This window comes from Phalacrocorax carbo, chromosome 5 (genome assembly GCF_963921805.1).
Source record: "Phalacrocorax carbo chromosome 5, bPhaCar2.1, whole genome shotgun sequence".
Lineage (NCBI taxonomy): Eukaryota > Metazoa > Chordata > Aves > Suliformes > Phalacrocoracidae > Phalacrocorax > Phalacrocorax carbo.
In genome coordinates, this window is record NC_087517.1 from 39428649 (window position 1) to 39446730 (window position 18082).

General features: G+C 41.5%; 1 protein-coding gene across 4 annotated transcripts in view; it reads right to left on the bottom strand.

Moving 5' to 3' along the window:
• The window catches only part of ERBB4 (erb-b2 receptor tyrosine kinase 4), a 651514-nt gene that overhangs the window by 194616 nt on the left and 438816 nt on the right, over window positions 1–18082 (bottom strand). For all 4 annotated transcript variants that reach the window (XM_064452102.1, XM_064452100.1, XM_064452103.1 and 1 more), the window contains exon 5: window positions 8153–8218. In XM_064452102.1, the coding sequence (XP_064308172.1) occupies window positions 8153–8218 (66 nt within the window). The remainder of the gene's footprint in view (window positions 1–8152; window positions 8219–18082) is intronic.

The following is an 18082-nucleotide window of genomic DNA, read 5'->3' on the forward strand; positions in this document are numbered from 1 at the left end:
AAATTCAGGTGGAATATTATTTTCAAATTATTAGATTTTGTAAACAACTGATGGAAGGATATGAAAAAAAAATCCACGCACAATAACAGAAGAGCCCACCAGTTCTGAGTGAGATTTGTCCCATGAAGAACAGCAACACTGAATACATGGGTGAAATTCAGAGTGAGGCCAGCAACCTCAGAGCCAAATGCTATTCTTGATGGCAACCAACTTGACAAACAGGCAATGAGATAACATAACTGAATACCAGCTGCAGATTGGAACACATCTGGAAACACCACTTGCCTTTTCCAAATAACAGAATCCAACCTTCATTCACAGGGAAATAACTATATTCTACCAACTGGAAAGCACGGTGATTTAAATGGTACCACACTACCCACTATTGTACCTCAGGGTTTAGTCTTGTGCAGAGAATGGTCAACAAGTGGAGCATCTTCCTCCCCTCACTCAGCTATAGCCTCTACCTTTAGTTTACAGAAAAATAAATTAATATTATTCTCCAGACTATACCAATCACAGCCTACAGAATGCCAGGAAGATGTGCTATCAGCTGTCTTTTGATAAAACCAAGTATGTTGTACTTCTGTAATTAACCTTTACCCTTTATTTTGTTAAAAGCATTTAATTACTTACCTATGGAAAACACTTTTCAGGAACCCAGAGGACATGAAATTCTATCCAACTTTCTGCTCGATTCTGCTATTTAATTTATCAGTAACTTCTTTATAAGTACCTTCCAATCCAATTTCCCTCCACTTCTCACTGGAAATACTTCAGGTAATGCCAAAGCTTCTTCATATACACAATATTTATTTAGGACATAAAAATGTAAATAATCAAGGAGAAGTCATCACTTACAAAATGCACAGTAAAAAGATGTACTTTTAGAGTAATTCCATCCTGCCAATACCAGAGGCAAACCTCCAGACAGAAAACACTTTCATGCCTTATACAACCTTACTTAAGAAATACGGGAAATTTCTGTAAATGCACTTGCTGTCAACACTGCTAGAGAAAGAGACTAAAAGGATTTGTTTATTTAACAAACAGTATTGATAAACATTAGGACAGAGATACAAAACAGGGGCATATGTTAAGCAAAACAAATGTTGCAGCAGGCCACCACCACACCATTAGCTGACAGGGACAGAGCCTTGTCTCATGAAAATGAATGAAGACCTCATTTAGTCAGCAACTGCATAGTTTTCTGCCAGTTCAGAAATTGGTCCATAGCACCTTGATATGCACTGGCCTGGGCACTATCTGCTTTGACCTCAAAGTGGGGCAAGGCCCAGACTTATCCTGACTTGACAGAGGACCCTATTTGCCACAGGCTCCCCCTCTGCTATCAGCAGAGGCACAGATGCCACCCAAATCGTCTGTGTTTACCTGAGTCACCCCTCAGACAAGAAGTTGGCCCCTAAGCCAAGGGAGCACCATCCAAATGCTCTGCCTCCCTTTTACAGAGCGACTGCTCATGATCATGCTTACCTCATTTATTTAAAATGACTGCTCCTCTGCCACTGCTTTCTGCCCCTCTGGCTGGAGTGGCATTACCGCCGCCAGCGGCAGGGCAGGCCCCGAGGCCATGCACTGAACCACTCCTCCTGGCAGCAGCACGGGGAGGCACTAAAATGGCTGCTGCCCTCCCCAGCATGCTCAGTGCCCTCTTCCAGAGTCTTCCACAGGCAGAGGGCGTCACTTCCAGGCTCCCCTCATCAGCACCACCCCACCTACCGCACCGTAAAAAATTACAGTGCATATTGCAGCAGCATATTTCTTTCCTTTTTTTTTTTTTTAATTCTGAATTGCGCTAGAGGCAGAGAGCCTAGGAGCCAAATTTCAGGTGGCTACAATCAACACTTACAACAGGAAATGAGAAGAGGACATGATACCACACCACAGCCACTCACCGGCAGGATGTTGTTAAAAAGCATTCCTCGCTATTACTCCACAGCAATTTAATGGGTTGCTTAAACCTGAGAAGTTTTGGTGTAAAGCACCTCTGTGCTGAAAAATCAGTATGAGCCACCTAATTAACTCAATTATAATTTATTTACCTCAGTGCCAGCTGCTGTTGGGAGCGGGTCATGATGTCCACCATCACCATAATAACCATTGTTTCCCCGTGGAGGAGGTTTTCTGGCAGACTTTTAAACAGGCAAAGAGGCCAAGGCCCAGCAGAGTGTCCCATACTATCAGCTGCAAGAGGTACTGGGAATCCTCCACCGCTGCCTCCCCAAAAACAAGCCCTGAGAAGGAGAATCCCCTGCCACGATGGGAGGAGGGACCTGCCTCTCCTGTGCCTGGTGTCTGTGCCCACAAACCATGCTGACCAACCCCAGGCATGTCTAGAAAAGGCACAGTCGTCCTGTCAACTCACAAGTTACTACTTTTAGCAAGCCAACATCTGTATTTGCAGGATTACACACCCCTTTCAAGCTGAGCCACAGATAATAGTGCTTCCCTAGGCTGTGTAGCTTAAACAGGGGTGGGAAACAAGCTCCAACAACAGCAATGGATTTAAGCAACTTACGGACATCTATTCAGCAGTTTTCACACTATTTAGCTAGGACAAAACCATCTAAATTGTTCACCCTCCTCTTGATCCCCACAGTAAGGTCTGTGCAATGTATAAAGTTACAGATATTGTAATTTTTAAAAAAATTCCCTAACTTTTTAAGAGACTACAACAATTTAGTCCAGAGTATGTTTCCTATTTAAAAAAAGCCAAAGCACACCTCACACCAGGGCTGACCTGGAGGGATATGGTGTTCTTTTCAGCACAATACTTAAACAGAATGCCTTCCAAAAAAAGCATACTCTGCTTATGATTAGGCACCAGCTTAATGGGGGCCTCTACCATGCTGTTCAGGATAGGGAACATTTTGAGTTTTCCTGAACACTAGGAAGTTATTATGTGGTTTGCAAAATTTACAATTACAGCAAAGGTTTGTCACTGTTCTTCCCAAGTTGTTTATTTTGCTGGGAAAGCAAACAATGCCAACAGAAATGCCAACATTTCATTCTAGGAAAAGGCCACAACATATCATGTTTATCTTCTGGTAAACTGCATGCTGTGTTTGCATTATAACTGCTACTGAGGGTCCAGCTCTGAGGAGGACCTGTCAGATGTCTTCAGTGGCACCACACGCCAAGACAGAAAAGAGCTTAGTGGCTCTGAATGTTTTTAAGGACTCATATTCAAGACAGTTTGCAATGAAGGGTTTTCCCCAAAGCAAAACAAATGCAAGGCAATACTATGTATTGTTTGAAGTCCCAAAACAATCTGATTGTTCAGATTCCAATAAACATAACTCAACAGTTCAGCTTGCTGCAATCATTATCACGGGGTAACCCTGCAGAAAACGTGCATCACTGCACTGGTTTAAAAAGGTAGCAAGCTTTTTCCCCAAAAATTTTCATCCAAAGGCAATCAATTGATTTTATACCTATGACTCAAGACCTGTCCAAAAGAGTGAAATGTAAAGGTAAATATTACCCAAAATATCAAACTATATATTCAGGCTGGTGAATGTTGGTGGGTGGCTCCTAGAGGGGACACATGGGTCGAGATGGTGCTGAGAGTGGGGACAGATGAAAGGGAACTGGGCAGCAGCTGCAAACACGCAGCATCAACAAAGAGCAGCACTGCTGCAAGCTGAAAGAGAACAGTGGAGCAATACCAACCTCCTCCTCTTGATACCTAGTGTGGGGACTGTTCACAGGGGAGCTGGTGGACAGGGATGATTATGAGCCCTCACATCATGTCGTCCTTGCAGCCCAGACACACATGTGAGATTGAGGAGTTCTGTGCTGGGACCCCAGAATAATTTTAGGCACCAGATACTAATTTCTTTACCCAACGTAACTGTGAAGAGACCCTTCACTAATCACAGCTGAGGCCCCAAATTTTGAACCAGACTTTTGAGGGTCAGCACAACTACCTGCCCTGATGCCCACTGACTCTTTGTGGGATCCCAAGATATCTAAGGGTTCAGCTGCACAGAACCGTCACAGTTGGGCCAGGACAGCAAAGGACAGTGACAAACACCAAGGTCTTGAAAAAAAATGTGCCATGCATTGGGATGGGTTTCTGGAGGAGTGCAGAACACTGACTGTCAATCTCTACTCGTACCTCACTGTGATATAGCAATAAACTGTGTTGGGCATGGGGTGGAATGGGCACTTCAAATATACGTACAATTAATCAGTCTCTCATTGTTTCCCTTAATCTTTAATTATGTCAGGGCACTATAAATCTATGAAGGAAAAAATAGGAATTAACAGAAATCAATGAAAAAGTCTTATGAACATGCAAAGTTATTAGAAAAATACAAGGACTTTAATTAAAGATACTGGCTCCAAGCAAAAATGCAGGGTTACCCTGATTGATCTAAGCTGCTGGTTCAGCTCTTTCTGTCTCCTCCACCAGGCTCCTGCTTGCCTTTTGCTGCTTTAATTGGGTACTTACTGCATCGGCACCTTCTTTTTCTCAGCAACATCAGCTGCACAAGGACTGTATAAATGCAATTATGCTCAGGCCAAACTCCTGTACACATACGCAGTCATGGAGCATTTTTCATTTGCTCAATGTTTATGTTCCCTGTTTGATTTAAACGCTATTGGCCTTTTTTACATTCCCTTAGTTGGGCCTATATTTTAATTTAGATTTTTCTCTTTTGTTTCAGTTACATTCCTCTAGAACAAAGTGCATGATCTGTCATTTTAATAAAATGATGCATTCAATTTGTAGAAGTTTCAATTTCTTTTCATACGAAAAGTAAAAATCACCCAAACTCTTAACAGACATCAACAGCAAAAATAATAGCAATCTAACCATAGATTTCAAATGTTAGTAAGCATTTGTTTTTGTGGTTTTTTTAAAGTGGTTTACATTCTATTTAGTGGGTGCTCAATACTCCTTGAAAAACAGACTCTTTTTAAAAGTATTTCCACATTAGTCTTTCCTGACACTGAAAAAAATACCTTCTAGCTTTTAAATGTTCAATATTAATATTTCCTAATATTTTAACTCTAAAACAAAAATGGATTGTTAATTGCATAACACAGCACCCTGAAACTACACCTTCTCTACCTCCTAATAGAACAGCTTATTTTAAATTTCCTATTAATTGTCTTCTTAAATACATGAATTTTCTTGTCACATTTAGAGAGACATTAGGTCAGAGTTAGATGCAGGTGGTGTTTCAGACAGAGTTAGAAGTACAGAGAGACATTGCTGGAAGGCAACATACAAAGAAGCTAGGTAGATGATATTAATGCAAAAACTAAAGGATTTTGATTTTTTTTTCATATGTAATTTGAAATGAAAGACACAGATTAAGATCTTTCATTTTTTATCCTTTCCTAGAAAAATAATTTAAATCTTATCTTGGGAGGGGGGGCTCATTAGAATTTTTTGCTTCAGTGACTCCATAAAAAAAAAGAAATGAAATTATTAAAATGCAGACGTGCCTCTGAGTTGTTTCTAGGAACAAAATAGTTTGACACTGGGATGTAGTACAGCTGAAGTGTTTTCCTACGTCCATTTGAAAGATGTGCATCCCCAAGGTGACTAGGTTAAGGTACATGCTATGTTTGTGGTACCATTCATCCTATCTCCGGCTTGTACCTAAGAATAACATTTATGAGCTTGAAAGCCAGGCATGTTTTTTAAAGTCAGAAATGAAGGCAGCAAAAGCACAGCACCACTTGCATTTTTGTGTCTGTAGTCCCTACTCATATTCTTGGCTTCAGTTTGCAGAAAATGACATTTTGAGAAAGTACAATGAAGAAATGCCCATTGCCAGCCTAATATTCAGGTTTTTTTCTTTAAATCCTGCTGTCTACCCAAGGCGCAGCAAGGTCAAGGAGGCAAAGAGGAAATATACAATATCAAATTAACTCCTGTCCCTGACAATCAGAGGCTGCTCGAAGGTAAAAGGCCATAGAGTAGCTTTTTCAAATTAGAAATGTGTGATCTGTGTACCTCTCTGGAACTTAGATGGCATATGTCTTTCCACAGTTTATTATTTTAAATCCACAGTTGTACCTTAGCCTGTTGCCACCGTTTGGATTTTAGAGGGCAGTCACCGTGAAGAGAGATAGTTGTCACTCCTGGAACAAACCTACTGTGCCGCTCTGCTAAGCTTCTGACTTCACAACACTGCAGATAAGTTTCCCTCTCCCTGGTATTACTACATTAATCCAGCAAATCAGTTCACTTATCTGAGAGCAGTGTTCTGTTGAGGTTGAGAGCGTGGGAGCTGATCCTGCCACATGGACTTCTGCAGCCCCACAGAGTCCAGTTGGACTTTCCAAATCTACATAAGGCTGGAACCTCTGCTTGCTGGAGCCAAAGCCTGAGCCAGGATCATGTCATCCTTATATAATATAACTGTCAAGGTTTTACAGTATTCTTGGATAAGCTAACTGCATAAGGCCTGAATAATTCTACTCAAGTTTGGATGAATTACCCAGGTTCTTACAGAGTTACTAGTTTTAATAATCAAACAGGCTTCCCATTAGGACAAAAAAAGAACCAGCATTAATTAATTCTAACCACGACATAAAATAATTTGGTCAGCTAGAGTTTAAGTCCCTTTCCATTATCTACTTCAGCACATAACCTTGATCTAAGGAGGCTTTCTGAGCACTGACTTCTTTGGTGCTTTCATAAAGGCTGCCAGCAAAGGAAGGAGACACACTAGCTCAACTCAGACAAGGAAGAACTTGCTTAGCATCACTGTACCTGGTTTGTTATATGGTTATCCCTACAACCTGTTCTAAAGCATTTTTAATCACACACATAGATAAAGTTCAATATGAAACAGTAATATAAGAATATGTTAACTTTAGCAGAGCTGTAACTGTCATCAGCTTTGCCAGCAACATCAGCTAATGCTTCTGAACAAAAAGCAGTCCCTGGCAGGGTGGCAGAGCCTCTGCAGGCATGCAGCTCCATCACCTGTGCCCCTCACTTTGCCATGGACAGGAGGTCAGCTTGGATTTCCTGGTTGTGCTCACTTGTGAAACATTCATGTCAAGCTGTCTGCCATTTCTAATTTTCTCTTATCTCTTGCTCCAAGCAGTCAAAAAAGAAAAAAAAAAAAAGAGGCATAGTTGCACTGTTCCTAATATTTCCAACAAAAAAAGCAGATAACTTGGGCTATCATCAGTTGAGAGGGTTAGTTGGTGTGCTTATTTGATAGCAGTTAATTTGTCACAATCTCTTCCTCCTACCTACAACTCAGCCAAGAAAACCAGCACAAGCTAAAGCAGTGCTCTCTGGGGGAGGTATCAGCAACCATTTCATTTCCTAGGAAGAGTGACCCCAGTAAACGCAAGCGATTTCCACCCTCCTAAATTTCAAAGAAAGGAAATGTAAAGGATAGCTCTGTTCCCATAAAGGGGGAAAAAGAAGAAACTTGTAGGAAAAGACAGCTCTCAATTTTCTCCTCTTTTATATTTGCTAATATTGTGATGGCACTTTTAGCTCTTTAGTGCCTATCCGAAGGAGCTGAAAGCACAGAGGAAGAAACTGACTCAATACAGTTTTTATTCATTTTAATACTCTCTAAATTCAAGAGGACAGACAGACATCGTGATCAACCCTTCATTTACTACTTCCTTCACAAAAAATACTTATTCTCTCAGTACAACTCAAATAAATTCCAAAGTTGTTATAAAGAGAAAAATTCTGCAAGATAACTAATATACCCAGGCTCCCACTGAAATTATCGGAGTATTTTGGCACTAGGAATTTTGCAGTGTCAGGCCATCATTAATGATCTCCAAATCTGCCTTGTAGTTTTTTCTGTTCCTGTAGTATTCATTTCAGTGTATTCAAAAATAACCATCAATATTCTCAGGAGCAGTGCTCCACGTTGCCGCCAAGAAGTGAAAAGAAAATTCACATTAACTTAAGCATTTTTAGAAAGCACAAGGAAGGAAAGAAAAACATAAATTCACAAGGGTGGAAGAAAAGAAGATCATCTGTTTGTATAAACATCTGGAAAAAAATTTCAAATAATTTAGAATTATACTAAAACCTGAATTTATAGTATCCCTTCACAAATGAAGAAAAAGTAGGATCCCCATTAGATCATTTTCCAGTCCTTTGTTTCTCAGAGTCTTGCATACTTACAGGTCTGGCAGTGATTCTCTGTGGGTCCCCAGCATCGGCCTGTGCAGGACTTGTGGCATCGGCCACCTGCAGGACAGATACACAGAGAGATTAGAAATGTGGCTTCCTTTCATTTCTTCAACATCCAGCAACTGCTGAAGAGAGGGGTCCATCTTGTCTTTGGAGGGTTTTTCATGCTTTACCAAGGTTTAAACAGTGCCTGTAGAAAGGATGCAGATAAATAGCCAGAACTGGTGTCCAATATATATGAAATATGGCTACTTATCTAAGTGCTTTATACACTAAATACCTCTCTCCTATTTACAATGACTGGGACATTTTAAAACAAAAAAGGTGAACAACTCTGGAGGACTGCGGAACAATTTCATCACCTAGTGCTATTACTATTGCTCTCTACGCCCTATGTAAGACCCACTTGTTCCTCCACAGAAGAGACGGCTGTGCTACAGAGGATATCTATCTATCTATCTATCTATCTATCTATCTATCTATCTATCTATCTATCTATCTATCTATCTATCTATCTATCTATCTATTCTATCTATCTATCATTCAGTTTCATCTGAACAGTGGGTGATACGCTCAGTGCCCCTGATTAAAAGCCACCCCTCATCCCCAAAAGCTTGCGGAGTCTTCATGTCCAATATCATAGCAAAGGAAATGTGCCCCGTGTGACCACTTAACCCCAGCGACAGCTAAGCTCACAGGACCTTTCTTTTTCTGGCTGCTAGTTCTCTAGTTGCCTGCCATTGTGCTTCTGAAGGAACCTCGTGTTCCTTCAGAATCTAGGTGATGCTCTACTTCATCCTTCTGCTGACAGGTTTAGTCCCTCAAGAAAAGGAACTGTAGGTTCTTTCATTGTAAAATACAAATGGAGGAGGAAGAGTTAGCAATGGTAGCTTTTATAAACTACCTAGAAATCACTGGCTGAAACCTGCTTTGACTGAAGAGGGAGTTGAGTTCACATCTTCCATGTCATGGCTAAATGCTGACTGCTGCACGAGGAAATGGAAAGCAGGCAGAAGAACTGGCACATTATCCTCCAGCTGCATCTTATGTTATTTGAAAAAGCACTTGGACAGTCCAACATCAGTCCTGACTGCAAGCGAATGGAGACCTCATTCCGTAGCCCCCATCCAGATGTGGCCAGAGCTCAGTCACATTCCTGCTCTTAGTGCTTCTCCCTCTTGAATGCCAAATGCTTCCAGAGCACATATGGAGACCCTGCCTTACTGCACCCTGAGCCCCAGCTGCAGGCAGCCAAGCCCTTTACACCCAGCCAGACCTGAAGGGATGAACTGAGAAACCCAACATAAGCATTGCTGAAGACCATGCACAGTCCTTACTGCTGCTCTTTTGACCACAGGAACCTAACCTTGTCTTCGATTAAACTTTTATTCATCACTGAATAACTGCTGAGATTCTACTAAGCAAATTTCCCCTTTGAACCTGATCTAGAAGCTTAGCTTTCAATCCTGTATTAACAGCAGCTGCTCCATTACACTAAATCAAATAATTCCCACATGCTCTGATGGTAGATAGCATTGGAGAAAATGCAAAATGTCTCTCAGCAAAGGTGGGATCTCCCCTAAAGAAAACACTGCTCCTCTGCTAGCAGTGTGCTTATACCTACAAGACACTATACAGCTGAGCGAACCCACTGTGATAGTCGTGTGAAGTCAGACTTCGTCACTACTTTTTCAAAGCTAGCATTCTTTCCTCAGCACTTGTGTATCATTCATGGTGCTGTTGATGATGATGTATGGTAATTACTACACTGCATGCCAACTACCTTGTTAAAACTACTGGCTCCTTGCTGCATTCACTTCATTTAAAGCAATTATATTTGGGAAGCATTGTTGCTGACATCACCAGCACATAATTTGCTGTCACATTCTGCCATCTGTTTATTTAGATCACAAATGTACTATAACTTCATAACGCAAACTCCTTCTGGCTGACAGGGAGGGGACTCCATCTGGCATGAATAATGCAACTTTAATCTGTAATAACGATTATTATGATTATTAAGAGACTACTGGAACCCTGCGCAGAAAGCAAATACATCCATATTGATTTATGAGAATGGAAGTTTAAAAAGAAGGTGAGGTAAACAGCAAATTAAAGAAAGAATTTTAACAGAAGACACTTGGTAAGATACAGTTCGTTTGTTGGCTTTGGTGCTCACCCAACTGAATAAAAATTATCCCAAGGAGGCAGGTTTTATAAACCGGCTATTCCTGACCAACAGAAGTGGAAAGGAAAAAGGGTAGGGCCCTGGATGTATGTTCAATAACCTTTTCATCACTTGCTTTGCTTAGTCCTCACCTGAGCAGAAGCACCCCTATCGGGGGCAGCTAGGGAGGAACCACAACCCATGGACAACAGAGCCTCCTCTTACAAGACTATTTTATGCCCTGATCTTCCTTGCAGTCAAATCTCACGCCTGTCTAGCTTAAGGGGTCTGGAATTTAGGGAGAAAGCCAGAAGTTTTGCAACTAGATGCAGTATAAAGCACTGCACAGATCACTTGTAACCACATATTCCTGAGGCACAACAAGGCACCAGCTCGGTGGTTTCTTCCTCTTTCTGTCCCTGGATTCTAACCCCTTCCAAAACATATTGTATGTGCTGGGCTTTCCACTGAAGCACATGCAGTGCGATAACACAGAAGAAACTTCAATCATCCCTCCATGTGATCTCTAACTAGAGAGACCACCCACACTTCTGTGAAAGTTACACTTAAAATAAAAGTCTTCAGATTTGAAACTCCTAGGTGCTGAGCTGGCCCTCGGTGCACAACCAAAAATGTATTGAGCCAACTCTATCCGTCCTGGAAATAAAAGTGATCCAGCATCTTCAAAAATAATTTAATCTTTTTTTAAACATGCGCGCCTGTTTCCTGGAAGATGACTTTGTTTGGCAGTGTCAGATGATCATTTGCATTTAGAGATCATTAACAACATAGCAAGAAAAGGCTGCCACTTTTCTTTTTTCTTATTGGGAACTCGAAGTATCTGCTCCATTGTTTTAACTTTTCTCAGCTGCACAGACACAACAAGGAGCTGAGCTCGTAGGCAGCACACCTCTAAATTGCATTGTTACATGTCCTTTTGAAGGTCAAATATACTGAGAATTAAAAACAAAAAACAAACTCCCTCCAAATCGTGTGTCTATATTGGTTTGTTTGTTTAAAAAGAAAAATAACTTTTTTTTCTCTCAGTATGTACTCGTCCAGATTCTGCCGTCACGTAACTCAGTATTTTACCTGTTTTTTCCCACTATAATAAAGACAGATTGCTACCCATTAAAGATCAGCTCTGTAAATCTAACACGAAAATAGTCCCATGGAAGTAGAGCAGAAGTTGCCAGGAGCATAACGAGCATTCATGTGAGGAACAGGTCTTACAATTAGATCTGTATGTCAGGCTTAAATGATAATAAATCTATTGGCCCTAAGACTGACATGGTAGATTTGAGAAAAATTTATCAAACAATTCTGGGCATGGAATAAATTATTCCCGTTATTCCTTGTGTCTCTAAAATATTCTAAAACCCTCCAACATACAGCAGTAAGGGTTAAAAGAAACACCTAATGAAGAAATAGCAAAACTGCAGAAGTGTTCTTCCTTTTGTTTTGATGCAGCGGAGAGTAAAGAGGTAGAACTTCTTCCTCCACTGGTTCTTGACATCAAAAGATGGTGAGTGTCCTAAAGTCCTGGTGGCAATTGGTGGGACCTAGGAACCCTTGGCCGCAGTAATACAGCTCATCTGTAACAACTCATCCTGTATGTTCTTATTACAATCAAACAATGATTCAAGAATTAGCTGGAATTTGGTAAAAAAAATATTCTGCAGAGCTCTACCTAGTACCTTGCCCATCCACTTAATTCTTGCACCTTAGTGAAGGTACGTAAGAAAAAAAGTGGGTTTTTTCTTTTCTAAATGAGATTTGGAAGAGTCTCCTGCCTTGTTACAGATGTGATGCTAGAGTACATTTCTGCTCCTAAGTGGTACCATTGTTTTGCATGCATGATGACATTTTATTCATTAGATGGCAGAGGAGGATGGAAAGAGTTAAAAGGAGACTTACATGATTCTTACAGGGTTTGTTATGAAATCTAAGTTTAGAAAGGGTAGATGCCCACTGGAGCGTGAGAATTAATTTTGCTTTGGCAATTTCCACGTGGAAAAAAACCAATGGCTCCTCTCCTGGCCTCGTATTCCCTTAGCCAGTACTACCGCAAAAGATCTTCCTTATGGACTCTGGTGCGGAGTATCGCTGTAACTTCTAGGATAGAATTTTATTTCAGGAGATGCTTCTGCTCTCCCAGTCAGGGAAAGTCACCAGCAGAAAACATTTGCTCACTTGCTTGGGAAAGACCAAGGTTACTTCATCCTTGTGCTTTCCTGAGAATTGAGAAGGGCTTTCCTTCGGCTCCAGACTGACTTTATTATTTCAGGAACAGTAAAACCACAAAGGATTAAGTTACTGACAAGACAAGAAAAATGAAGACCTCCTCTTCGCTCTAAGCTCAGTGTAGTACAGGGAAGACACACAGCTTCTTCCCCATCAGCTATGCCAGCTGCCTCAAGCAGACGTCTCTCAGTAGGAGAAGGAAAACAGAAATAAGAGGAGAAATGGTCTCACTTTGCACAAAGCATGCTTTTACAGATGGTTTCCACTAGATTAATAAATAATTAATAAATGTTAGCATATCTGCAACGTGCTGATACTGAACTGAGAAGAAACACAGCCAAAATAAAGCAGCTTTGATAGTTACAAGCCATGGTTATAAGCAGCCTCTTTACTTATCTAACAGTCTAAAACAATTGATTAACTATTGAAACATCTATAAATCATTTATTAGCTTCTGTAAACTACCTGTAATCTCATCCTTCTCCTAAAAAATTCAGTCCTGCAAAAACGCTAGAGATGCCATATAGATGTTTCTAGACATAGCGAGCCCTAAGGTCCAACAAGTTCCAGGTATACTCTGCGGTAAGAGTCCCAGTCCCTTTTTTCCATTGCTTAAGTGGGACAGAAGGTTTAAATACATTTGCTTGTTGTTTTTCTAGGCAGCTAAACCTACTTAGATTTAAATATGAAGAGATAACAAAATCAAAATATAATTCAAACACTGCAGCACAGCATTAACAAGAATTAAAGATACTGTTGCTGTGATGGATTGTTCTGCCTTCATCAGGCTGTAATGCTTTCTGTGTCCTTGTCTGACTATTCCTATTGTCAGACATTCAGTCAGTCAGTCACACTTCTTTGTTAAGTAAAGTAATTTTGCATTTTCTACCAGCCCTGTGCTAGCCTTCAGATCTCTTCTACTGATTTGAAAGTTAATTACCTAACAGAGACTCACACTTTTCAGGATTTCCTTTCTTCGTGGCAGGAGAGACACATGTCACAAGAGAAAGTAAAACTTCCTGTAACAGAAGAAAGTGTCTTATAGAAATATCTAGTGCTCATCTTCTCTTCCTCTCTGTAGAAGTGTTATGAGATACAGTAATCCAATGGTCAATTCCTCTACTGCTATCAAACTATGTTGCTTTCACTGATGTCAGATGAATTCACTTTGGGATGTATCATCAAATAGTTTTCCAACATGGAATTAGTCCCATAAAATTCAGGCTTTTCTTTAACAAGCTGCACCTGCACTGATATTGTTACTTTTATTGTGGTAAATGGCAGCACTTAACAGACCTTTCTGTTTTGTATCTATATCATTGCTTCTGCCCCGAGGTCTCCATGGCCTACAGAGGTTCTCTGCACAAATTTTAACAGGATCCCTTTTCAGTGAAAGCTCGCAGAGCGTTTATCAACGATGAATACTTACACTGGAAAAGTACAGTGCCTTTTGTGAATGCTACCACTATCTGTAAGTCAAAGTTTTCTAGCTCCCACCCCAAACTGCCAGGTGTTTGCGCATCCAGCATACAGGGACCCCTAGGGCTGAATAACAGTGAAAGGAAACTCCCTCTAATGATCGCTTCTGATAGGGACTTCCAACTCTGTCATTCAATGCCTCTGTCTTCCCCTCGTCTTCCTCAGTAGATAAGAAGAGATGCACACAAATGGAGAGGTACTCACACACAGGCAGTTGAAAAGAAACTGGCATGGGAAATAGGTCTGAGAAATGAAAACAATCTGAGAGATACGCCCTGAAAGACAGGCACAGGGCAAGATACGGGGACAGTGTGAGGGCGAGCGGGGAGAGGGAACGGTGATAAAACTGAACCAGCACTGAAGAAAACAAAAACTGAATACTCAAGGGGGGGGATGCATTTTCCTGAGTAATGTGGGATTGAGAAAACACTCGCATGTGCATAGGGACCTGGGATCTGCCAAGAACTGTGAAATTACAGATAGATAGTCTGGTAGCAGACAGTTTGGATTTTAAGAGAGATTGGCCACCAGAGGTAAAGGAATAAATGGAAAGTCAAGAAGAGGATGTCAGCAGCACCGAACAGGCTCAGGCCGGTGGATTTGTATCTATCGCTGACAGCTCTGAGCTGATAGGAAGCTCACTGTAACATTACTTCAGCTGCTAGAGAGAAATGTCTTCAGGCCACAGTAATGACTACAGAAAGGGACCTGAGGGGGGGTAATGAAGACACTGGTTATTTTTCTCTGCCTGGAACAGACAGCACTGGTAAGGCTGTATGACTCGATGCATTAATTGGGGGTTTAGTCATCCACACAAAATAAAACACTTCACATATGACATAGTCTAAAACTTTACACTGATTAAGCAATTAGGAGCTATTAATTATCACTGCTTATAGCGGTTAGCACAGAGTAATGTAAGTGAATTCCCCCCACTGTGGCGGTGAATTAGTTCCAATCAGCGTCAAATGCCTTTCTGAACACACACAGAGGGATCCTGAGCAAATGGGGAGACACAGCCAGAAGGCTAAGAGGATAGGTCAAGTCATACCTGCTGCTTGGCAGGCTCATCAAGAACAACAAGCCCTCAGTAATCTTTCCTTGTAATCTTATTGTTAAAAAAACATCCCCCTCCAGTAAGCCACAGATAACTGCCCCTCCTCACACACTTGCAGCAGGACCTCTCTTCCTGAGCAGCAGAGCAGCTTGGTCTCTGTCTAACGGGGGTCTACACTGGGGTAGAAATGAAACACCCTTCCTCATCCAGATCATCCTCAAAGCACGCAGACCAACAGCCCCAGACCACTTCAAAATACAGGGGGTAGCTCTTATTTTCCCTTTCCTCTGTGCAGGAGGAGAGGGAGATGTTCCAGCAAGGTGGCTATTGCAGTGTGATGAAGACTCTTGCCTACCAGAACAGCTACCCAAGAAACAGTCTGCAGGTTGTTGGAAGGGGAGAGCACAGAGCATCATGCACCCATCTCTCCCTACGATGCAGGGAGCTCACTGGCCCCAAAGGCAGAGAGCTGGACACATCACACAACTGTTCTTGACTTCTTGCCCCACAGCTCAGTGGTTATGATCACTGGGGAAGAGGTACATCTAAGGATCAGTCCATGCCCCCAGAACTATTTCTGTATCTTACCTGATGACTACTGAATACCTGAAATTCCAAAAGAAGCAGTAGAAAAGGCCCTAACAGACCAACCTGGGGCAGTTTCGCCTGGGAGGTGGGAGATAGGAGATATGGGATTGAATGCCTTTGGGCAAGGTAGGAAACTGAACCCTGCTCCCCCACAATCTGGGGAACTCCTAAGATGCTGATTTATTTTGTACAAGGAAAGAAAAGACCTTCTTATTGAGGAAAATTGTGAGCAGAAGACAGGTCAATAAGGGGAAGGCAGCAGGCAGGTAAGCACTGCAGATTCCCAGCAGACAGAGACCATAAAAAGCCAACATCTTCTATGCCTTTATATTTATTTCAACATTTTCCCCAGTTTGCCCCAGGTGGTACTATTTTAATGGGCTCCTTCCTGTGCATGGGGTGTCCTGAGGTGCACAAATTTCATATCTAAGAAGCAGCTATTGCAACAACTAACGCTGCAATAGCCACCTTGCCCCAGGATACTGCCTATTAGCTCTCAGCCCAGGTGCTTTTTATTCTGGCTCACAGCAACAGGTGCTTCTGTTTGTGGTGTGACAACACATGAAATTAAAAAACACAAACAAGTGAAGCAGCAGCAGCTCCTATTGAACACAGTAATCAGATATGCACCTGTATTAGTGCCTGTAATAAATCTTAAGCCAGGTATCTGTCCTCAGGTGCAGCAGCAGACTTACTGTCCCATGCATAATCCTGGCTGCGAACGGAAGGATGCAGACACAGGTTTCTTTTTTTGGATACAATGTGTAACACTGGGTGAGAAATCCCCGCACTGTTAGAGGAGATTTTCAAAGCAGGTTCTCAACAACCTCGAAGACACACTGAAAAGTAAGTGTCAAAGCTGAGGGTGTTCTTATGCTTGTTTAATACCAACTCCTCCACCCCTCAAACAGATCAAGTCAGTCAATACCACATAAGTCAAAATAATGTCCTGTAATAATGTTCCTGTAATGCTGCCAAAGCAGTAATAAAGTTCGAACAGAGGGGCATACAGTTTTCATTTTTTAAACAAAGTAATAACCTCAAAGAAAGGAAATGAGAAGTTGAAATTGAAGTGGCTTTTAAATTTTATTTTACTTTTTCTTGATGCCATGTAATATTCCTATAGCCTGGCTGGGTGCAGTTAGGTGGGCTATTGGTTTAACCCACTTTTGACTCAATTAGATGGAAATACTGAAAAGGAACTCCCCATTCCCATGAAATCTGGAGTCCAGTTTTAGACAAACTTTTGAAAAGTATCATAATATGCTTATTCAAATGTAACTGCTTATTCAAAAGGTATCTCTGGCTACTCAAAACAAATCTGATTATTACAAAACAATACTTGGACAACAGAAGCCCTACCTCTGTTGGAAAACAAAGCTTGGCCATATACTCTGATATTTAGATTCGGTTGTTTGCTATCCACAAATATTCATTGAAAACAACCATACAAACAAATTTTAGACTGCAATTTCCTGGAAAATCTTCAGCTATCAGAGATCTGCATAGAGGTGATGCTGTTTGTGGACATTCCGTGACTGTCATGTAGGTGTAATACAACAAATTCAGTATGAAGTTGTTTTCATATGTAGCAATTTGTATAAAACCACTTGAAAACCTTGGATTAAGTATTTTACTCTGCAAATATTCCCAACGTTTCCCCTATGCCAGAACACTTCACTGATGATGGCTTTTATGAGGTTTTGAAAGTAGATTACAAGTTCCTACAAGAGGACCAGAAGCAAGATTTTGAGATGTAAAAGCTCCTTTGAATACTAGCCCAAGGAGGTATGAATGTGGAGTTCCTACCTGGGGACAGAAAGCATGAGGGACTGCAGCAGTGTAAAATACGCTCTTCTTTTTTGCTTTGCTACTTCCTATACCTTGTCTGTTGTTCACCAGACAGAAACTGCGCTCTCTTCACTCAGCTTCATTTGAAGGCACAGCACTGTCATTTCCCCTGCAGGAGGTGCGAAGGGATCACAAAACGGCTGTGGGTTTGAGCAGACCAGTGGCCAGAGCTCTTTAGCCAGGCTGTCCACAAAAGCAGGACAGGAACTTCAGTGGCAGTTCTAAGAATTTCTGCTGAAACAGGCATCCTTAAAAATACACAGATATGATAGCAATATAGGCTTGAGGTGGTTTTGTGTTTTATGCAAGCAATAGAAGAGTGTGTTGGGAGAAACCCATCACGATGCTGGCTGGCTAGTCCCAACATTGCACCCACCTACTGCCACTGAGCGATGCACCTACCCTCAAGCCCTGCGCAGCAGCACCAACCAAGCCTGCTCTGAGCTGGTGGCTGGGACATGCATCTTGCAGATCTAACAACAGACAATTTCAAAAGTGTCGGAGGTACACAGCAGCTTCAAGAATCAGTAGATGC